Source organism: Conger conger, chromosome 2, assembly GCF_963514075.1.
Source record: "Conger conger chromosome 2, fConCon1.1, whole genome shotgun sequence".
NCBI classification, from domain to species: Eukaryota; Metazoa; Chordata; class Actinopteri; order Anguilliformes; family Congridae; genus Conger; species Conger conger.
In genome coordinates, this window is record NC_083761.1 from 47706054 (window position 1) to 47729486 (window position 23433).

Consider the following 23433-nt stretch of genomic DNA (forward strand, 5'->3'; position numbering starts at 1 on the left):
GCGCTGGTGAATGTTAAGGACCATTATTTTTTCAAAATGGGTAGTTCACTTTCAAAATGAACATAATTCATTGATTGCCTCACTTTAAGAAATTAGTTTTGAGCAGACCATGTTAGCTGGATACAGTTTATTATACAGTATATTTGATTAGTCACCAATCAAAAAATAATTGATTAGTGAATAGAAAAATCATTTTAGGGTGTGCTATCCTTTTAATGTGCACCCAGAAAGACACTCCATCAAACATTGTGGAAATTTGTGAGGCAAATTGAATACAGAATTTTATAGCTTCCAGGTTTGCCTGTGGGTTTTATATGAGGCAGACCACTTTTCAAGATAGTACAGAAAATGTGATGGAATGGATAATGATTGGATCTGGCAGCAAGCGGAAAAATGTTTTGCATCTCAAAACGTGTGTTTTTGTCAGTGCGGACACTTTCTATACTGATATTGTAATGTACATCTGAAGCATTCATTTCTGGCTGAATTCTCACAGGTTATTTTTCACATTGACAGAGGCAATCAGCAGAACAACAGCTACTAATGTGACTGCTGGAACAACTTGAGAGGCCCACACTTACTCGCCTGTGTAAAAGTGACATTCTATCATGGCCATTGACCATGGTGTGAGTTTAACTTAAGCTCAATTTTTGGTTGGTCAATCTGATAAAGATTGAGTACGCTCTAAACAAGTGACACAGAACCATCAACATATGAAACTATGACCAGCTTGAAATGACCAGCTACCAACTGTTTAAAAACATAGTTTGAGCTGGTCAAACCATGTATGGAGCTGGTGTGAACTGGTCAACCTGCTGCCAGCTGTTTCAAAACCTAGTTTGAGTTGTTTTTTCACAGGGTATACTTTTAGTTGGCCATCTTCTGACAACATTCAGACTACAACCCAGCACATTTGCAGTACAGTACAACCCAGCACACACTCTGCTCCTACCCTCTAGCACATTTACTTTGCTGTAACACCTAATTTGGTGTAGGTTTCTCTTATTATAGCCTATTGTTCTTTGGTCTTTGTATAATGTAGTTTAATGCTTGTTAAGGTGGTTTTGTACTTGTTTGTGTAACTCAGTTTAGTTTTCAGTAGGGTAGTTGACAATTGGGTCTGCAGTTCTTGCACTTGCTATTTCTTGGGCCCATACTTCCCCTCCTCTGGGAAATTACTGCTGATACTGATGTTTGCACTTGTGTTGTAATTTATGTAACTCTGGATAAGAGTGACTTACAATACAATGCCAGGAATTGAATATAATGTGATAGGGATAATCCTGAACCTTTCTTTCTTTTTTTGATTTTTAGATTACTTTGACAGCAGTTGTGTTAGAAAATATAAACTAACTTGAAGACCAGAGAGCTGTCTTTAGGAGAAAAGCAAGCCATTCAAAAATAAAATAATAGCTTGTACAACAACTTGGAATGTCCTGGAAAAGAAGGAAACCGCTGGCATACTGAGTAACCAAGGAAAACAACCAAAGTGATGGAAAGGCCAAAGTGTGGAGAAAGAAGGGATCTGCTCATTATCCAAAACATACAAGCTCATCTGTGAAGTATGGTGGAGGAAGTGTCATGGCTTGGGCTTGCATGGCTGCTTCTGGAGTGGGCTCATTAATCGTTATTGATGATGTAACTCATGATGGTAGCAGCAGGATGAATTCAGAAGTCTACAAAAACATTCTATCTGCCAACAGAGAAATTAGTCCAAACTAATTGGGGGGAACTTCATTATGCAGCAAGACAATGACCCAAAACACACTGCCAATACAACAAAGGACTTCATTAGGGAGAAAACGTGGAAGGTTTCAGACTGGCCAAGTCAATCACCAGACCTTAACCCAGTTGAGCATACATGTCCCCGCCTGAAGAGGAAATTGCAGGGAAAAGAACCTTGAAACAAACTGAAAAGAGGCTACAGTAAAAGCCTGTGAAAGCATGACAAAAGAAGAATGCAACAGTTTGCTGATGTCAATGGGCTGCAGGCTTGATGCAGTTGTTGCAAGCAAGGGATATGCTACCAAATGTGTTACTCTCATTTACTTAAATACTTTTGCTCACCTAAAATTGGGTTTAATACATCTAGGTGTAAATCCCAGGAAATAAAATCTGAAATTCTGAACTCTTGTCTCAACCCCAAATGTATTGCAAAACAAAGGAATTGACCTTGCTGTTCCAATACTTTTGGAGGGGACTGTATTAGCTATAACTAAGCAAAACATGAAGAGCGGTTAATGAGGAATTCATACTCAAATTTGCATACTTGCTAATCATGAAAATCAGGTTCAGGAATCAGTTTAAAGGAACCAGTTCTGTCTCCCCTATATTACAGTACACTGTATATAGTGTACTGGCTGCCAGAGATGACCTCTCCACAATGTAAGTGTGCTGTACCATTTTATTAGAGCCTGTTTCTGAACACCAGGTGCATAAATGCATTGATTACTGTGAGAGAAAGTTGAAATGCACAGAAGGGAAAAGAAATGCATACTTAGGCACTATTAACTGTTCCTGGAGCAGAGAATTAACAGAGAACAGCTCCAGGAACATCTGAAACTCCTTGACTTGATTCTTCTCAAATATTTCTGTAATTCTTCTCAGCTGAAATGTTTTTTATGGAATAGTAATTGTACTGAACACATCACTGGAGTCACTGTGATTTACCCATAATGTTTCAAGGGAACACAAGCCTGACATACTAATTGGAATGTGTTCTTCTGTAAACAGTTCAAAGGTCAGAGGACACAGTCTATACTGTTTGAGCATATTTCACATCTGCTTGCTGTTATTCTGATCAATGCCACTGTTATTTTTGGATGATCATTACCTCATAATTTATCTGAAGTCTCTAGCCTGGGGGCACTGTACCACAGTGTGGCTCACTGAGCACAGAACATTGTTACAGATGTTACTTAGAGCCAACTGATGTGCACTACCTGGGCAGCCAATGAAAAAATTGTTGGACTATAAATGTATGTATTGCACACACACAGCTTTTCAGCTTTTGTTTCCTGGTATTTACAGCTAGATGTGTTAAACTACTTAGAACATAGCACCTTTGGTATCAGACCACCCAATTTTTAGGTGATCAAAAGTATTGGAATAGAGAGTGTTTTAGTAAATGAAAGTAAATAACACGTAATAAGATTACAATAACTGCATCAGGCTTGCGACTCATTGACATCACCAAACTGTTCCATTCTTCTTATGTGATGCTTTTCCAGGCTTTTATTGCAGCCTCTTTTCAGTTGTTTGTTTCTTCAGGAGGTGAAATTCATGCTCAATTGGGTTCAGGTCTGGTGATTGACTTGGTTAGTCTAAAACCTTCCACATTTTCCCCTTAATGAAATCCTTTGTTGTGTTGGTAGTGTGTTTTGGATCATTGTCTTGCGGCATGATGAAGTTCCTCCCAATTAGTTTGGACGCATGTATCTGTAAGTTGGCAGACAGAATGTTTTTGGAGACTTCTGAATTCATCCTGCTGCTACCATCATGAGTTACATCATCTATAAAGATTAGTGAGCCCACTCCAGAAGCGGCCAACTTCCTCCACTGTGCTTCACAGCTGAGCTTGTATGTTTTGGATCATCAGCAGATCCCTTCTTTCTCCATACTTTAAGCTTTCTGTTACTTTGGTAGAGGTTAATCTTGGTCTTATCAATCTATAAAACTTTGTTCCAGAACTTTTGTGGCTCATCTCTGTACTTCTTTGCAAATTATGTTCTTGCCTTCCGGTTCTTACTACTGATGAGTAGTTTGCATCGTGTGGTATAGCCTCTATGTTGCTGCTCTCTAAGTCTTCTTCAAACGATTGAGATACCTTCACCCCTGCCCTGTGGAGATTGTGATGTCACTGAATGATGTTTTGTGGGTTTTTTTCACAGCTCTTACAATGTTTCTGTCGTCAACTACAGTTGTTTTCCTTGGTCAACATGTTTGATGTCTGTTGCTAAGTACGCCAGTGGTTTCTTTCTTTTTCAGAAGTTGTTTTACAAGCTATCCTCAATGCTTGTGCAATGGATTTTTCCTCTATGGATCCTTTAAGCTTGCTTTTCTCCCAAAGGCAGCTGTCTGGTCTTCATGCTGGTTTATCTTTTCGAACACAAATGCAGTCTTCACAGGCAAAACCCAAGGCAAAAACCAAGAGTAGACGTTCAGAACTATTTATTGTTTAACCAATCAATCTAACAGGACACATCAACAAGAAACACCTGTCAGTCACATGTTCTAATACCTGTATAGGAAAAACAAAGGAATTGACCTTGCTGTTCCAATACTTTTTTTTTGGGGGGGGGGGGGGGGACTGTATGTAATTTGACTTGACTTATTTGTCTTTCATCTTTTCCTATCGTCTCCCGATGGGTGGAGCTAGGGGCAAGAAAAGGAGAAAAGAAAGGAAAAAGAGGAGAAAAATAAGGGATTGGAATGAGCCCCCTGTCTAGTGACTTCACTGACCTTGTATTAATTCTGCAGTTCAATTAACCCCTTTGCTGAATTAATTGGGTCATTACATAGTCAATTTGAATAGTGGATTAAAATAGGAAGGGTCGGGTGTATTGTATTTTAAGACAGCTGCTGTTCATTTTAGTGAATGATGTATGATTTGCCTTGAATTCCAGCTGAGTAAGTTTGTTTGTAACATAAATTTTTCATAATTATTTTTGCTACCACCCCTCAAGCCCATCATTACTAGATTGTATTACCCCAAGCTGGGAATGTATTCACTTGAGAATCTACACTAATTAGCATGAAACTATTCCTGGAATTAATTCTTTGTCAAATTTGACATACTTTAGTAGTGTAAAATGAGAACTTTGGCAACATTTATTTTTAAGAAATGAAGTTTGCAGTTAATTATTTTATTTGACTCCAAATTGTGATGTGATTACATTCTGCAGAAACCTCAAAAGTTCCAGTGTAAAACTGCTTTATTTGCATAAACCTTTTGTCATTTTTCCATGTTAATTAATATATAAACAGTGCTATCTTGCCATTTTAACACACTTATTGCATAACTACTTTGAAATGAAATGTGAAATATGTGACTGTACTGAAGTTTGGATTTATATTATATTAAGACATACGTAAAACAACATGACAGAACCATCTGTGACAAAGACTGGTGTAGGTAGAAACACTGTCACCATGTTTTGGATCATATTCATAAAAAAAAAAAAAAAAAAAATAATAATAATAATAATAATAATAATAATAATAATAATAAAATAAAAACACGATACATTTTTTTTCTCCATTTTTAAAAAAATGTTCGTATAACCTTATACAATGGTACTGATGGTAGTGATATTGCACTTTGTATACCAACATCGTCATACAGACAGACAGACAGATAGACAGATAATGGCATGCCAGATATGCATACTGACATAAATCAGAATGAGATATAAGTACAATATAATTTGCAACAAATATGAACATCCATGTTGCTTCAAAGTGATGATCCAGAACACAAAGGCAGGGATTGTTTGCTTATAATAGCAGACTGCACACAAATCATATCCCATCGTTTGCACATTGAAATCATATTGCGCAATAAAATGGTTAACATTCACCAATGTCGGCCTGCTATGCAACCAGTGGAAGATTATCTAAATATGTTTCCTGAAAGGAAGTAAATATAGGCCTATTACTAAAATAAATATTGTGCAACCGAAAAAAAAACATTTACGGGCAAACGTATTGGGTGGGCTTATTGAAATTACGTTTTGGGAACTTTTCATTTGTCCTTGTCTGGAAAGGAGGTTCCCACAGCCATCTGTCCCCGACTGCAGTTCATTGTCGGCCACTGCTCCCCTGGCCTAGATCATAGAGCTCGTCTGTCTCCTCTCAGGACCCGTCCGACGAACCCATAATTCCCCGCGCCGAGACAAGATGGAGGAGAATAGCAGCTGCAGGAGAACAATGTTTGGGCTATAAAGACTCAACGGAAAGAGTAAGAAGAAAAAATATAAAGAGAGGGAGCCAGCAGCGGTCATGTTCTGGTAAGTGCGATAGAATGCCGAGTTTTATTTATACGAAAATGCGTAAAGTTGTCGACTATGGTTGTGCGAATCGACAAAGAGAATCACATCAATTTAGCTAGCAGGCTAGCTAGCGAGATATGCGCTCCGAGCCGAGCATCATTGTTTCGGTTGGGTTGCATGCATGGGCCGTTTATTATGGGGTTACTGTTTAAGCGTAGCTAGATGTATCATCGGTGAACATTCTCTCAATCCGATTTGTATATGTCGAGGGTACCTTGCTACGATTAAAACCACAATTCTGAAAAATTGTATGTATTTGCCAAGAGATTTTGTCAAGGAAGCGTGTTCGCTGGACTAGCTATTATTTTACTTTTCTATGTAACGTGTTACCCCTCAAATTATGAAAGTGATCGAAAAAATATGTGCGCCCTCTACTCGATGTTGTGGCTTATTTTATCAAGCGGAATCACTAGGCCCTTTGTAATAAATTGGGACTTAGACTAAATAACTTTTAGAGATAGGGGCTTTTGACTGCATACAATAAAACAATATAGCTAGATGGCCAGTAATTATGAATACAATATGCCCTATGTGCTATTGTTTCTGTATTTTTCTTTGTATTTAGCTTGAGCCGGCTAGCTAGTGCTAACGTTCTTAATACTTTGTTCATATTGTAGCTAGCAGATGCTAGCTAGCTATCTAACCAATTACTCCCGTCTACGGCATATTTCACGCTTATCCTGCTAGCCAGCAAAGCCAAGGCCTTGGTGCAATTATTTTGAACAAACATAAAATTACTTCCACATTGTGTTAACCTTTAAGCTAACGCTCACTTCAACGTTACAAAATTGCTATCTAACTATCAACCAAATTGTAACGTTATAGACATAGTTAACGCACGATTCTAGGCTGGTTAGGTTATGAACTAGCTAGCTAGCTATATTATTCGATCACATAGTCTAGCTAATATAAATTCTCCTTTGAATTAAATACAAAACCAATGGTTGCCAGACAATCGAATTAGCAGCTAACGTTAGCTATTCGTGAGACGGTTTTGATTGATCAGATCAGCAGGGGATTAGTGACATATGGCGAAAAATAACTAGCTAGCTAGCTAACCAAAATTGGTTCATTAGCTTTATGAGCAAAATTAATCTTAAAATACATTTTTGCGAGAATGCATTCATAATACACCGTTTGTGTCTGATATTTTAGGTAGCACAATGACGTTAGAGCTAGCTAACGTTTAGATCGACTATCAATAAGTCATTTTCTAGTAGCCTCCGTGACCCTTGAAGATCACCCACCAAGTTATCGGTACCTTACTTTTAGTCAGTTAGATTTTTATGATGCTGGAGCTATAAGTTAAGTACTGATACACTAAAAAAGGGTAAAAGCAATATTTTGCAACAGTTTCTTGTCTTTGCAATTCTAAGTCATATAAACATAACACAAAAATTAGTTGCATTTGTGCAAGTAATCATTGCACCTTCCTATATGTATTAGTTCGTACCTACGTAACCAATTGAGCAGTCTTACGGTTTAAAATCTATTTAGAATTTTTTTGCTTTTATTCTTTATTTGAAATGACTGATGGTCAACTAATGCTGTTACCACCGAATGCATTTTTAAAGATGAAAGGGCTCTGGCGAACAACAGCAGAAAAAAGGTCGTAGATAAGTTACATTAAAGTTACTACTACATTTCTTTAAACACAGCGTGTCCATAATGTGTGCCTGTGCTGTATACACAACTACAGATTTTCTATTGAACCTTTCACTGATTGCACAAAAATTTGGTTGTGACCTTTGGGTCTTTGAAAATCATGTACAATTGATGTTTTATTTTATATAAAAGGTTATTTTTCATATAAAATAGGAACAATGTGGGTTGTATTTTAAGCACTAAAACATGCCCAATCTCACTTAATTTATGTAAGCCTCGCAGCCAATTATAAGACAGGCCAATTATTGTAAAGTATAAAGATGGGAAATATGTATGATTGCTAAAATATGGTAAAAACGTGTTCTCCTCGATTGAAACAAAATTAAGTATTGGTAAAACGGATTTTATTTTGTTTATTTAAAAATTTTGTTCTTGAAATCACATTGAAATCACATGCCTTATTCCAATGAGGTGGAATGCTGCAAAGAAATTTGTTATAAAGTCCTAAGATAATTTCAGCTATTTAATCTTAGCTGTACATCAAATTTATTCATTCACAAGCACCCCCCCTCCTCCTAAGCTAGCTATTTAGACAACATGGACAAATAACACCTCTGATGTCAATCTATGTATTTTCAGTGGATTTTAAGTGGCTGTTCTTTAAATGTAAGGAAGGAATCCAGGAATTACAATAATATTAACAGGCTTAGTAGAAAATAATTTAGAGTTGTAGGAAGCAACATGCCAGAACTGTATTCAGGACAAGGCTGTTAGCTCTTATTTTAGGCTTGTGATGATTCCATTTTGAGCTTCATTTTTTGCAATGTACGGCTGTACTTTTCACACAGTATAACTTGCAACAATTTTTTTTGTTGCGCCCTCCCAAATCTTGGTAATTTCAAGCTACAGCCTACTAAATAGCATGCTATGACTAGGCTGTATTGCCGCGGTCTTATTTTAAAGCTGTGCCACTTGCTGTTGAAATGATGCTTGGCTGACAGTGCAGTGATGTCAGGGCACAGTCTGTAATGTCATATGATCCATATTTTCTGTAACGGCACGCACGAATGGATTGTGCTGTGCTTCGGGTAAAGCAAAATTCCAGACCTCTCAAATCACAGTCTGGCTAGGAATAGGTGTCACCCCACCCCCCACCCCCCACCCCCCACCAAAAAAAAACAAAAAAAAAAAAACAATTTTTTTTGCTGTCTGCCCCTAGACCATTGTGAAACAGTGTGTTGACAAGGTTCTGAAACTTTTAATTTAATTAAATATACATTCTGTTGATTTACTATATACTCAGACTTACATATAGCAGATTTCTAATTGAATGTGAATTGTGAATATTTAGTACTGGAGATGATTTAAGATGAAACATATTTTCTGGGAAAATGGGCTGTCTAGAAGTGAACTTTTCTAGTTTTAATTTACTTTTTCTTTGAGGTATATTTGAAGGGTCCATCTTAAAATTGGACAAGTTATTGGAGATGCATTGGGACACAGTTTTATGATCTAACTATTGTTTATTGTCTGATCTTTAGTGTCCTGGTATGATGGAGCAAACACCTCCAGTTGTATCTTTTGGTTTCATTGCCTGTAACCATATCACCGCCTTACCATCATGCCGGGAACAGACCAAGTTTTGTGCGGGTGCAAAGAGCACGGCAGACTACAGGTTTTGAGAATGTGAGCGAGTGACTACGCCTGAAAAAGTATTGTTTGGCTTATTTGTATAGGGGCAGATACTGACATTTTCATATTGCACAAACGGAGATCAGATGCATTGGATCATAGTTTTTATAGCTCACGCTCATTCCTGACATTCGTCCCAAGATTGGCTTATAAAATGATAAAAAGGCTGTTAAAAATACGATGGAGGTAAAATAAAATGGTAGAAGAGATAAAAGACAAAGACAAAGTCAAAAGTAAGAGATATACATTGGTATAAATGGACAATACAGGATAAAATGTTTTTCTTTTAAATTCGCTCAGTAGATAATGAGACTTGATTTGTTTCTATGTAAAATCTCAGAAGGTGTGAACATTTTGAAGTTCTTTCCATGTCTAAAAACAAAAAAAATAAAAATAAAATCTCCACTCATTCGGTTGAGGACATTAATCACTCTGTTATGATGCGCAACACATCTAAATACCAAAGTAAACACAAACCACTGTGAATCCACTTGCCAGGCTTACCAAAAATGCTGATGTCAAGTCCATCATTATTGCATGGCAATATACGCTGTTAATTTGTGTATATGACGAAGAAAAAAAAAAACAAAAAAAAACAACAACCTTGTGAATCTCCTCCGTGTCCACTAAGTGTATTTCTGCTAACAAAAACTTAGGCTCTGGGAGGGGAGGGGAGGGGGGGGGGGCACTCTTAACTAGGTCAGCCATGCATATAATTAAGGAGATCACTTCCTGGCCAGTATACGGGTGCCAAATATCCAAGTGGTAAACCAGCTTTTCAGTCTGAGTTGTATTTCCAACAAAGTTGAATCATGCGGTTTATTTTTGCCGTAAAGCATTCCGACACCCCACCCCACCCCGTCCAATGGTCTGCAGTGATGGGATGTCCTCCTGCGTAGGTCCATCCCATTGCACGACCATAGAACCCCAGTACTCTGTTTCTGGATTATCCCTGTTAAATAAAGTCTTAAGGTCAGTTTGTAGTTAGACGATGTATGATTGGACGATGGATATAGCAGCATTGTCACCAACATTCCATTATTGCTCAACTTTGATTTTGAACACTGTCGCTCACAAAAAGTATGAACTAAAAATGCATTGCCAAAGCGGAGTTACGTTGTGGGGTTTATGTATGTCCCTTGGGATAAGAGCGTCTGCGAAATGACTTTAATGTAATAAGTTATTGAGAGCTGAATATGTGGAAGCTAGTTGACATGTCATTAAAGATAATTACAGATGAGAACATTCTATAATATTAGACTAATGAGCCAGCGATGGGGTCAAAGTGAAAATGAAAATGTCCATCGTTCTACTATAAACTAAAACCATCAAATGTGATGATTGCTGGTGGCAATGATCATACTTCGCATCACTATATACTGGCCTTATATGAACAAAAAGGAACCTGAAGACAACTTCTCCCCATTCTTAAAGACCTGCCTTTGCAGTAGTTCTCATGTATATTATGTTTATCCCCCCCCCCCCCCCCCCCTACTAACATATGCAATCCTCCCCCCCCGGCAGGATGTTTACCGTTGGCTCCAGATAGTTTTCCTGCCTGAAGATCACCATGAGTATTATTCAAGACAAGCTTGGCAACGAGTTCCTGCGCAACGGGAGCATGGAGCCCAACTTCGCGCCGGGCATGATCATGTTCAGCCACCTGCCGCCCGTCACCAGCTTCACGCGCATCGCCGCCCAGTCCGTCATGCATGACCTGCCCCTGCCGCACGAGGTGATCCTCAAGAAGGAGCGCGACTCGCCTGACCACGGCGGCAACTTCGTCCACGCCATGGGCATCAAGCAGGAGAAGGTGACGGAGCACGACTACCGCTTGCCCATGTATGGAGGCGGCGCGGGGAAGAGCGCCGACCTGCTGGAGATGACGCTCGGAAGCCACCAGAACCTTCTGGTGCACGACCTCAGCCTGAGCAACGTAAGACCCCCCCCCCGGCCTGAATTTCAGCGCTAGGTAGCGTACTTATAACCGTAGCATACGTTTATGGTAAGACGGATAAGTGTAAATCTGTCTCCTAGTTCCTGTTAGAGAATGATCACCCTGAAGAGAGCCTCATTATATTTAGCTCTTGTTCATTTATCGAACTACTTGACTTCTTTGATCTTGGTTGCCAGTTCTATTGCCTTGACCTAACGATATCCAAAACACCATCTAAATGATCCTTTACATGTTTTGAATGGCTTATGCAGCTTTGTTAGTTAAGGTGAAACACTTGTGATGAGAGTTTGCCTGTTTTCAGTCCTTCTCCTCCTCAATAGTCATTTTTAATCCTCATGACTATTGGGTGACCTCTGGGTAAGCAAAAAAAAAAAAAAAAAAAAAAAAAACCACGCTTTTGCCTGTGTAGCAAAAGGCCAAATTAATTCGACTTGGCCAAATATATTGGCGGCTTATATTAAGGCAAACACCATTTGAGTCATTTCTTTTTGGTACCATTCATTATTTTCTACATCGATGTAATCTATATTAAAAATACACATTTTCTTTGCCACAGTAAATTGTTTATAATCATGCATGATGCATAAAAATGGCTTCAAGCTGCTCAATAGATCAGGTCATTTTGCGTTTGTAGCCTGAGAGAGCAGATCTGTGTTGCATGAGCACTGGCTGCACCGTGCAAAGCAGGGTGTCCAGGTCCTGCACATCATTGTTTACCTCCCTCCCCATGTCACAATGACCTCTGGAGGCAAGTGAAGGGGACCGTACGTGGTTTTTTTATTGCCCTGCCTCAAAACAGTCTCTCCATCTCCAGCGGTCAATTAATCGAGGAAAACCAGGGCCTGTTTAGCACTCCCTGTCGCCTCCTCCGTTTTCTGCCTGATCACTTTCGCCTCGTCGTCTCTCACCCCCCCCCCCACTCACAGCAGCTGTCGGGCCGGTTGGTGAAAGATCCCAAGGAGACCTCAGGGCGAAGAGGGCGGAGGGCCAATGGTGACGGACAGGAGGGGAAGGCCAGAAGGAAGCGTGGGGAGTCCTCAAAGGTATGGGCTCGCCAACGCTTTTTTTGTATGGTAACAAAATTTAATTTAGCAAACGTTTTTAAGTTGGCTGTCAACTGCCGAAGGCCAGTTATGGACACTAATTAAGGTTAAAGTTGTTTCCAGTGGTGTGTTCAACAGCAATGTGGGGAGACTTGCATGTTAATGATGGGTACACTCTCGGAAATAAAATAAAGTCACACTCTCAAAGTGCCTACAAAGGTACAAATGTATGTAAGTAAGTAAATTTTATTTATATCAGCACCTTTCAAGCATAAGAGCACAAGGTGCTTCACAAACAGCACACAAAAAGAAAACAAGAATTAGACAAGACAGCAACAATAAAATATAAAAGAGATAAAAATACACAAAACATCAAACATTAAATATTAAAAGCCATTTTATAAAAGTGAATCTTGAGCTGGGACTTAAAAGTGGACACGGAGGAAGCTGTTCTGATATCCAAAGGAAGGCTATTCCAAAGTCTGGGCGCTACGACCGAAAAAGCACGATCACCCTTCGTTTTCAGCCTGGACTTTGGAACAGCCAATAATGCCAAGGAAGATGATCTGAGTGTGCGAGAAGTTTGATATGATGTTAAAAGGTCAATGATATATTCTGGAGCAATGCCAGCCAGAGCTTTAAAAGTAATAAGTAAAATTTTAAAATTGACTCTAAATTCAATAGGAAGCCAGTGTAACATCGCTAGAACTGGGGTAATATGGGCCCTTCTATTTGTCCTAGTCAAAAGTCAAAAGACGGGACATGGATTTACGACTTAGACATGTATATATGGAGTTACAATAGTCCAGACGTGAAGTAACAAAAGCATGAATGATTTTTTTCTATATCCTGCAATGATAACATGCATCTGATTTTCGAGATATTTCTTAAATGGTAAAAACAAGTCTGGATTACTTTTGTAATGTGGAGATTGAGATTAAGTTCTGAGTCCAAAATTACTCCCAGATTTCGAGCAGTACTTTTCACATTATGTGCAAAAGGGCCAAGGTTTAAACAAATTTGTTGAGCGATTTCTGGTTTTCCAAAAATTTAAACTTCAGTCTTATCGGGATTAAGTTGTAGAAAGTTTTGAGCCATCCAGCGTTGAACATCAGTTAGGCAGTCTAGTAAGGTTGACAGTGTGTTAACCTCATTGCGTTTAATTGAAAGATATAATTGTGTATCGTCTGCATAACAATTAAATGATATGTGGTGATCTTGAATAACTCTGCCCGGAGGTAACGTATAAATAGAAAATAAAATGGGTCCGAGGATAGATCCTTGAGGAACACCGCAAGTTAAAATAGCAGACGAGGAAACTGAATTACCTATGGAGACAGAGAAGGTTCTATTCGACAGATAAGAGGAGAATCATTCCAGTGCAATCTCATCTATCGATGAGGATTGAGTGGTCAACCGTATCGAATGCTGCACTAAGATCAAGAAGAACTAAAATGGATGTTTCACCAGAGTCTGCATTCAGCAGTTGATCATTAACTACCTTTAAAAGGGCAGTCTCTGTGCTGTGACATGCCCGAAAACCTGACTGGAATTTTTCGAACAGGCTATTTTTGTTCATAAATGCTATCAATTGTTTAGAAACCACCTTTTCTAGAATTTTTGAAATAAAAGGAAGTTTTGAAATAGGCCTAAAATTATTTAAAAGTGAAGCATCTAAATTAGTTTTTTTAAGAAGAGGCTGGATTGAAGCGCATTTAAAATGAAAGGGCACACACCCTGAGGCCAATGAGCTATTTATAATCAAAACAATGTCTGGACCTATAGTTCCTAGAACATCCTTCAGGAGTTTAGCCGGGATGACATCCATAGGACTGGAGGAAGGCTTCATATCAGAAATAATATCATTAAGGTCTACCATTGCAATGGATTCAAATGAGCTAAATGTAGCAGAAGTATGGCAAGAAACATTCATAATGTGCGCAGGGGGAGTGATTCTAATTCTGATATAATCGATCTTTTCAATAAAAAATGTTAAAAAACCTCTGGCAGAGCTCAGATGAGGATTCAGAAAAAACATTCGGAGAGGGATTTAAAATGTAGTCGATAGTTTGAAACAAACATCTTGGCTTACGGCTATTGACAGATATCAAGTTCGAAAAATACTTCTCCCTTGCATTTTTAACTGCCTGGTTGAATTTTGTAAACAAATCTTTCATATGAAGATAGTCAGCATGTAAATTAGATGTCTTCCATTTTCATTCTGCTTGCCTTCGTTCTCTCTTTAAATTTTGTAAATCATTATCGTAAAGCCAAGGGAGTCTCTTTACGGTTGACTTTGACGTAATTTTAAAAGGAGAGATATCATCTAGTATGCCCAAGCATACAATATTAAAATGATTTACTAATTCCTCTGTGTCTAATAGCGGGGTACAATTAACTATACGGTTTTCAAATGCTGAAGAAAACATTTCCCCTGTATGTTGCAGGGGCGGTACCCTATAGGTGCGTAAAATTGTACCCTGAGCCAACAATATATAGAACTAATTAGAAATTCTTCTGCTTGGAACACACACTCATTTGTTCCCAAAGAGAACATTTCTGTACTTTCAAGGTACATTTGGGAGATGTGATCCTTGAAGAACAAATATGTAATTGTAGACCCAAACTTTGAGCCTCTTGTGTGGTCATTACAGTCCATGATGCTGGATGGTGAAGGAGGGAACCTTTCTCCCAACTCCAAGCCGCACATCTGCGAGCACTGCAACGCCGCCTTCCGTAGCTCATATCACCTGCGCAGACACGTGCTCATCCACACAGGTGAGAAGCTTTCAGGGGCACACTCCCACCCTCTGCCCATTTGCTCCCGGGAGCTCCTTGATTATTTTAAACTTTGTTTTTTTTTTCATTGCATTTTGTTGTCCATTTTAAGGTAGTAGGCTATTTTTTGCTTACTCACTTGGTGGGTATAAAACGTCTTTGGTGTCTATGGATAATGATGGATAGTAGTACTGTTCATCTGTATATTCTGTACTATATACTCTGCATATATTGCTCATAGATCTGTGTGTCATATTGTTCAGTATAGTGGTATTAATTTGTCTGAGCCCTGCCCTTTTCCCCATTTAATTTAGGTTATTGAATTTCAAAAAAAGTTGTGTGCAGGCACTATGAACATAATGCTATGAATATAATTTGTTCATAGAGTCTGTGGACCAAGTCAGCAACTTAACTGGGCATGTTTAGGAATTTAGAAATCCTTGATATAGGTTCTTAAAGGGACTGTTCACCCCAAAAAATTAATTCGTTTGTTTTCACTTACCCAGAATACTATCTATCCATCTAGACTTTTGCTGAGCTGTGTCAAATTTTCTAGATTTGACAACTTTGACTGTTGTTCTCTGACCTGACTTTTTTTTTTTTTCTTGTCATCAATTAACAATTAACATTGGAAAACCTCAAGCACAACATTGTTTTCCAAATATAATGCCACACATACTGGTGAACATCAACAGAGCTGAACAATTTATTCTGCTGAGGGAACTCTGCAACTGTGTCCGCACAAGCAGAACTTTCTGCCAAAGCACCCCAGTATTCTGGTGTCCATCTTCGTTGTCTGACATTGTGAGCTCCTATATGGTCTTGTTGCAGTTTTGCTAACTCAAATTCACAGTTGCAGGGCTTAAAGTTCTCAGGCAGGCTGCCGGATTTCTGGCGTTTGGCTGTTTTTTCCACAAAATAATATTCTCGCAAACACAACGACCACTCCACGGCCAAGTCAAGATAATGCAAACTTTGCTACTTTCCCCCTAAAGTTATACAGGAGGAGTTTAATTCTGTGTACTATATCAATATGATAACATCCCTTCTTTTGTAACATGTAACACAAGGTCTTAAAACATAAATGTCATCACGCGGTCCCACGTGTCTTTGTTTTTGTTCTGGTTGCGTCCTATCCAATCGCATTCAGTCTTGAAAGCATTTATTCTTCATTTACCAATGGTGTGTGAGTAAGGCAATTTTTTCAACAAATGAGTAGGCAGTTACTGTCAGTCTGCCAGTCACCCTGTCATGGACTTGGAAGCTTGGAACATGGATGCAAAGTTCATTCCAGAACACACTAGCCTAATTGAGAGTCGAGGGAAAAATGAATGGAGATCGGCTTGTGTTGAAGAAAATGGTGGGGACGGGCAACTGGTTACCTCTTTGTGCAAGAAACTCTGTTAAGCTGGTTGTTGTTTCTGCACGGAGTGTGACCGGAAACTTCTATAAGGCAGTAGCAATATTCATCTTACAAGCTGAAAAAAGGAATGTTTTCCTTAAATACTGATCAGTCTACAAGCCTGAACATGGATAGAATTCTTAATGTCCTAGTTAGCTATTATCATGATCTTGGCACTGTTATTACACCGCATCTACCATATTCAGGCAGGCAGCCTTAACAAAAAACGGCCCCACCCTAACTAACGTTGGATTAAAAAATGAAAACAATTTAAAAGAAAAATTACGAAATAAGAAATCCAGCATCGAATAGCGGCATTGGCCGGTTTAAAATAACATTGCGCAGTTTGTCATTGAAGCGCTATCAAATTGGAAAGTGAGTTGGCCTAAGCGTGACTATAAAATACCAGCTTTACTTGTCTAATATTTTGTTAATTATGAACCTAATTGTTTTGTCATAGTATTGCAAAACCATGACTTTTGCACGTCTGTTAGTCGACATTTATAAGTAGACTAGCAGCTATTTAGAGTATTTAAATTGAACGAATAAGTGGACCAGTACTCCCTCTCTCCGGTCAGCTACCACCTTAACAGAACAATTTCAGGTTATTGTGAACAATACATTTTAGGCACAGAATTTTTTCTTGCTTTAAGCCCTGTTGTTGGCTAACATGAACACTCATGTTTCGATACACACGCCATGTGCGGGTGTTTGCTGATCATAACAATTGACACTTTACCCCAGAACACTTGTGCTATGAGGAAACCTCTGCTTGCACGGACACATTTGCCAGGTTCCCACAATAGAATAATTAATTGACCATTAAAACGTTTTAATGGACGTTAATTTTCATTCATCCTAAATGGTTCCATTTAAATGTCAAAATTGTAAGTCAGATCATAGCCTAATTGCCAACCACTACATTTACATTGACATCATGCTCCAAAGTGTACAGCAGTCTTAGTTAAAGCCATGTAGGCTACGTCCAGGCATGCTACGTCCAGGCATGCTGGTCGATCACGTGTTGGTTTTCTAAAATGCTTTGGTTAAAATGATGATTCTTGGTTTTTCCATCCCTCTTCCATATGGCTTCTGCCTGACAGACTAGATTGGCATGAAGTGTGCCCAATCTGCTGCAATTGAACTTTTTACAGATAGGATTGTGCAGTAAAAATTCTGTGGTCAGGTTAATGTCCAATATTTGTATAATATACCGTAACATGATGACTCCGTGTTGTGGTGGCGACACAGTAAGTGTGGTGTATTTCAGGCAGGGAATCCGATGGAAATATAAATTTTGTACAAATACCATAGTCGACTGGTCTAATTATAACCGTTCGCACCCCTAATGTTTCCAGTTTTTATAAAAATTATAAATATTTATATATACATACATAGCTATATCTTAGTAGATATTTAATAACTATCTCCTAAAAAGAGTGCTGTCCTTCAATTAATAAATTCCGTTAATTCCTAAAAAAGGTAAAGTTTAACCTGTCAGTATTGATACATTTTCAGCTACCTGCTGAAATACCACTTTCAGAGAAGTTTTTCCATGCCACTGCAGTGTAATTAATGTGAGGAATGGCACTTTGTATTTTTGATGGCACAGGTGAGAGGCCCTTCAGGTGCAGTCAGTGTAACATGAGCTTCATCCAGAAGTACCTTCTGCAACGACACGAGAAGATACACAGCGGTGAGTTACAGGACTGATGGAATGTGGGACCCGTATTGGGTGTCTTTGCTCTCATTTAAAAAAAAAAAGAAGTGTATTTCTTCTTCATGTTCCATTACATTACGGGCATTTGGCAGACACTCTTATCCAGAGCGACGTACAGTTGATTAGACTAAGCAGGAAACAATCCTCCCCTGGAGCAATGCAGGGGAAAGGGCCTTGCTCAAGGGCCCAACGGCTGTGGGGATCGTATTGTGGCTACACCGGGATTAGAACCACCGACCTTGCGTGTCCCAGTCATTTACCTTAACCACTACGCTACAGGCCACCCCTGCCTTCTGTCGCAGTACTGTGTATCATCCACTATCTTCATGTCCCTCACATCCTCCAGTTTTGAGTTGCCAATTAGATAAATGTGCCTGTGCTTGATCTCACTGTTCAGGAGAGAAGCCCTTCAGCTGCGACCAGTGTAACATGCGGTTCATTCAGAAGTACCATATGGAGAGGCACAAGAGGACCCACAGTGGAGAAAAGCCATACAAATGTGACACCTGCCAACAGGTGAGTCAATGGGCAGGACTACCTTTGATTGTCTCTAACTCCAGAAGAATACCTGGGTGGTATTTCATGAAGCAGGATGACTCCGTTCGCTGTGTAAAACCCTTTATTGTTTAGTCCATGTACCAGATTTGGGAAGGTTCTGGGCTTTACTGGGTGCAGTTATCCCACTAACTGTAATCCCTGTTTTCATGCCTCCTCTTACGCTTGCTCCCTACAGTATTTTTCCAGGACGGACCGATTACTGAAGCACAAAAGAACCTGTGGAGAAGCCATAAAGAAAGGAATGGATCCGGGGATGTTGGACCAGGGTGGAGAGATGGGACAGGGCAGCTACGCAATAACTCAGGGAAACGCGAATGCTTCCGGGCGCAAGAGGGGCAAGTCCAAAAACGCGGGCGAGGGCGGCGAGCGCAAGAAAAAGAAGTCTGCTGAGGTGACGATGGCGGGCGGGCTCGGCCTGCAAGACTACGCAGTGGACATGCCTTCTGTCTCCTCCAACAGCAGCCTTCCGTGCCCCAGCATGCATGTCCAGCAGGGCCGCTCGCCCAAGCTCATGTTCAAGAAGGTCGGTCGCAAGGGCGACAAGGGCGCCCACCCCCTGGGTGAGGCCCCCGGCAGCCTACACGGGCAGAAGCTTTTGCAGCAGAAGGCGAGCGCCATGGACCTAGTCGGAGGTCCCGGCATGGACAACATGGGACTGCTCCAGGCACCTGGGGCCAAGCAGGGCCCCACCAGCAGCAACTACGACGATGCCATGCAGTTCCTGAAGAAGAGGCGGTACCTTCACGCGGTCAACAGCGACTACGGGCCGCCTGCCGTGCACATGCCCCCGCAGCAGTCTGTCATCCAGGGCGTGATGGACAGCGAGGCGTCCCTCAACCTGCTGGACCCCTCGCCCTTGGGGGTGGACATCAAGCACGACAAGTCGGGCATCCCCGACGAGGTGCTGCAGAGCCTGCTGGACCACTACTCCCAGAAGCCTGACGGCTCTCACGACGTGCCCTTCGACCTCGCTGACCAGCACGTGGACCTCCACCCGGCCTCAGGAGCGCCCGACCTGGGCCAGGACGAGGACTCGCCCAGCTCCTCGGGCGACAAGACGGTCATCATGAACGAGTACTCCAAGTTCCTCCTGCAGGCCCTGGAGCGCACCAGTCACAGCAGCGCCTTCCCGCTGGGCCCCGCCGGGCCCTTCCCCAGCCTCGTGTCCAGCAGCGCCCACCCCGGCGGCTCGCTCTTCTCCGACAAGCAGGTCTACACTACGTCCCCCCTGGAGTGCGGCTTCAGCCAGTCCGTTACCTCAACCCTGCCCAACTCCTTGCCAAAGTCCCACTTCGGGATGCTGGTGGGCTCCTCCCAGCCCAGTTTCCACCTGAGCAGCCTGGAGCCCGCCCACCAGCAGCTGACGCCCTCTCAGGAGCTCACCGACCAGATCGAGAAGCAGCACTCCCCCGCCTACCAGATGGCGCCCCAGGAGCTGGCCGGCCAGAAGGACCGGCAGCCCAAAAGCAGCAGCGCCGCTGCAGCCTCCAGTTACCAGCTGTCCCCGCAGGACCTGGCCCAGCTGGACCCCTCCAAGGGCGTGGACATGCGCTCTCCCTACCAGATCGAGAACTTCGCCCAGGCCTTTGGCTCCCAGTTTAAGGCGGGCAGTCGAGTCCCCCTGGCCTTCAGCACTGACTCTAGTGGAGAGGTTGACCACAGAATAAGGACTCCAGTGTCAGAATTCTCAGGGTATACAAATTTGTTAGCTGATGTCAATGAGCCAGTTAGTACAGGATCCAAGACCCCAACAAGCCAAAGTTACAGGTGAGGTATGAGGTCAAGGACCCGATTGGAAGTTTTTTGTTTTTGTTTTTTTTGGGTTTTTTTTCCCCCTTCCCACCATTCTTGTGTTTTATTATTCTTATGTTTTTTTAAAGCAAGGTTAACTTTTAATTATTACACTGCCATTTAATGTTTATACAGTATCATACCAAGAGAAGTCTTCATAGACTTCTTGAAATGCAATTTTTTTTTCTTTTTTTAAATCTGTATTTAGTCTTATAGTTTTATTTGTATTAGGGTAGCATTAGGTCTGATCGAAAAGTAATTTTAAGTGAACATAGAGGGTAGCTAAGGACTGGCTTGATTATTTTTCAATGAACCTTCATGTTTTAGCAATCAGCATTACAATTGTAAGATATTAATAACGTTAATTAATAATAAAGTTAATGGCAGGGAATAGCCCAGATTTGAAATAGCAAAAAATAGATATTGTCTGTTACAAGATTTGAAAGTATTACTCAGGAAAAAAGTGTAATATGGAGAATTTTATTATGAGATGCGGCAAGCACTCATTTTAGAGGTGTAAGTTTGCAACTACAAAGACAACGCTTTGATTATTCCTTTACAAATGAGTGCAACAAATTATGAATCTGCTGCCTGTTCGGTTACACTGATAACACTTTCCATTTAGCTATATAGAGATTATGGTACTCTTCTGTCAATGTGAAACACTCACATTTCTTACAAGGGCCATAGATATTTATAAGTATATACGTATAAGACATTGAATTGTTCTGGGGGATTGCAAGGTGAGAGAGGAGGGAGGTAGGAACGTGGAGGTCCTTTCGGCTTTTGAAGAGTCAAGCAACAACGTGGCTACCAGGTCAGTTAGAGATGCATGCAATGGTGTGGTTGTGAGGATACGATTCCCCCCCCCCCCCCCCTTATTCGTGCACCCTGGTGCACTCAGTCCACTGGCTCACTCAGGCGTGCATTGGCACAGTTGTCCAGCCATCGGTGGCCCCCTTCAGTAGAAAATGTTACAATTTGGCCCAAGCTTAAGGCGGTTGGTAACTGTAGTGACAGGTCAGTTACACACACACACACACACACCAGGGTGGATACCACGCCCCGTGGGAAGAGCGTTGGGCTCACCGATGGCTGGACTTACTTGATTTTGTTTTCCCTCCCTCTTTGTTTCCTTAAGGAATCCAGTGAGCACTTTTTTGCCATGTATTTTAAATATACAACCCAGTCAGATTGTGGACAGCTCAGAATAGAAAACCGAGGCGATTTTAAAGTGAGCTGTTTTTGGCCAGCGGGTGTGTGGGGTTGGAGATTGGCAGGCAGTTATTTTTCATGGTTTGAGATGGCTAAGGTCAAGGGGTTCGATGAAGCACTGCTGCTGTTGGATGTTAGCTGACTTGCAGAAGAACTTTGAAAAGAGGATGAGGACCTCTATTAAGTATTAAACCAGCTCTGACAGGAAGACGATGTATTAAAAATTCAGACTCCTAAATGACACACTGGTACCAGCATTTGTAATTCATATCCTACCTCTGAGCAGGCTGATACTTTATTCCCCAACGTATGCAAAACGTGTATATTTTCTTTGTTGCTGTTCTCAAGAGACAAAAGTGGAGGATTTGCTAAATGAATACAGGCCACTTAATGTGAAGAACTGGACCTAAACAACTGGACCTATTTATGCTTCAGAGAGGAAAGGAAGTTGAGCATTAGTATTATTTGTCTGCAGTCCTGCGGCAAGTGAAAATAAACGGCGATTGCTTTGTCTTCCAGTGCTATTGGTTCAGTGTCCCTGAAATACAGCAGCATTTTCTTTTTAATTTTTCCTTTATTCCCTTTGTAAATTTGTTCCCTCTACCCCCCTTTGTATGGCAGAGCCCTAAAATAGCGAGAGACTGCAAAGCTGTAAGATGATGGGGAACAATGACTGACCACTCAAACCATGCGCTACATTTTTTTAAATAAGAAATGATAATTAGGATTGACCTTTATATACCTCATATCACTGTTTAAACATAACCAGGGACACGTGTTCATGTATGTAGCGGAATTACTGTAGTATGTATTAAACATATTGTATAACCATATTACATCTTTTTATGTAAACAGTGTTTACAATAATGGAAAGAGATGGATTTGTTAAACTTTTTTTTTTTTTTTTAGCTCTGTAAAGCATTTATGCCAAGCAGTGTTGCAGTCTGTAATTATCACATAGAATTTCCTTGTTCATGTTTTTTTGTTACTTGCCATAATGTGTTTTAATATGATCTAGACAGATATTGTTTACAAAATTGTACAAAAAACACTAAAAATGTGTGTTTTTGATTTTTCTCTGAAATATGCATGATATGAAAGGGTTTGTACAACTTTTTTTGATGATTACCACAACACCAAATTTGTAGCAGATATTTTGTTTCTCTTATTTTTGTCATTTGCTTATTTTGTTTTAGTTCTTGTGACATGATTTGCAGGGCTGTACCTGTTAAATGAATTTATAAATGATTAGAAATGAAAACAATAAAAAATCTGTTATCAGCTCTTTTTCCATGCAAGTTTGATTTTGAGAATAGTTGAGTGCTAGTCATTGTATGGAGAATGTATATTTGGCCATCAGAGGCACATACAGTTTATAAAAAATGTTTTTATTAATGTTAGGAGCGAAAGCGTTTCAGAAGATATGAGTGCGTTTCCTGTTGTCCTGCCTTTTAACTGAAATCTGAGAGATACAGGACATTACAGGCCTCAATTCATGAGTAAAACGAAATCCTGTTCAAAGCCATTCCTCTCTGTTCAAGTAAATGGGCGTTCACATTTCAGGCCATAAATTGCGTCAAACTTTGTTCTTTATTTGTGCGACACCGTATCACTCCTGAGAT

General features: G+C 40.4%; 1 protein-coding gene across 4 annotated transcripts; it reads left to right on the forward strand.

Moving 5' to 3' along the window:
• Positions 1 to 5750: 5750 nt before the first annotated feature.
• znf281b (zinc finger protein 281b) lies at positions 5751 to 23092 on the forward strand. 4 transcript variants are annotated; one of them, XM_061231102.1, is made up of 7 exons: positions 5751 to 6008; positions 10872 to 11283; positions 12231 to 12347; positions 15002 to 15125; positions 18140 to 18223; positions 18645 to 18763; positions 18981 to 23092. In XM_061231102.1, the coding sequence occupies exons 2-7, from the start codon at positions 10918 to 10920 to the stop codon at positions 20574 to 20576; spliced, it is 2406 nt and encodes an 801-aa protein (XP_061087086.1). In that variant the 5' UTR covers positions 5751 to 6008; positions 10872 to 10917; the 3' UTR covers positions 20577 to 23092. The 4 variants fall into 4 exon arrangements, with proteins under 4 accessions (XP_061087086.1, XP_061087084.1, XP_061087088.1 ...); XM_061231100.1 differs by having other exon boundaries at positions 15002 to 15124; positions 18130 to 18223; XM_061231104.1 differs by having other exon boundaries at positions 12234 to 12347.
• The last annotated feature ends 341 nt before the right edge of the window (positions 23093 to 23433 follow it).

Bases quoted from the DNA above. Each gene is read 5' to 3' on its own strand.
- znf281b (XM_061231100.1), top strand. From the start codon at position 10,918: ATGAGTATTATTCAAGACAAGCTTGGCAACGAGTTCCTGCGCAACGGG. The intron at 12,348-15,001 runs GTATGGGCTCGC...TGGTCATTACAG, and splicing joins AGCGTGGGGAGTCCTCAAAG to TCCATGATGCTGGATGGTGA. The intron at 15,125-18,129 runs GGTGAGAAGCTT...CTTTGTATTTTT, and splicing joins GACACGTGCTCATCCACACA to GATGGCACAGGTGAGAGGCC.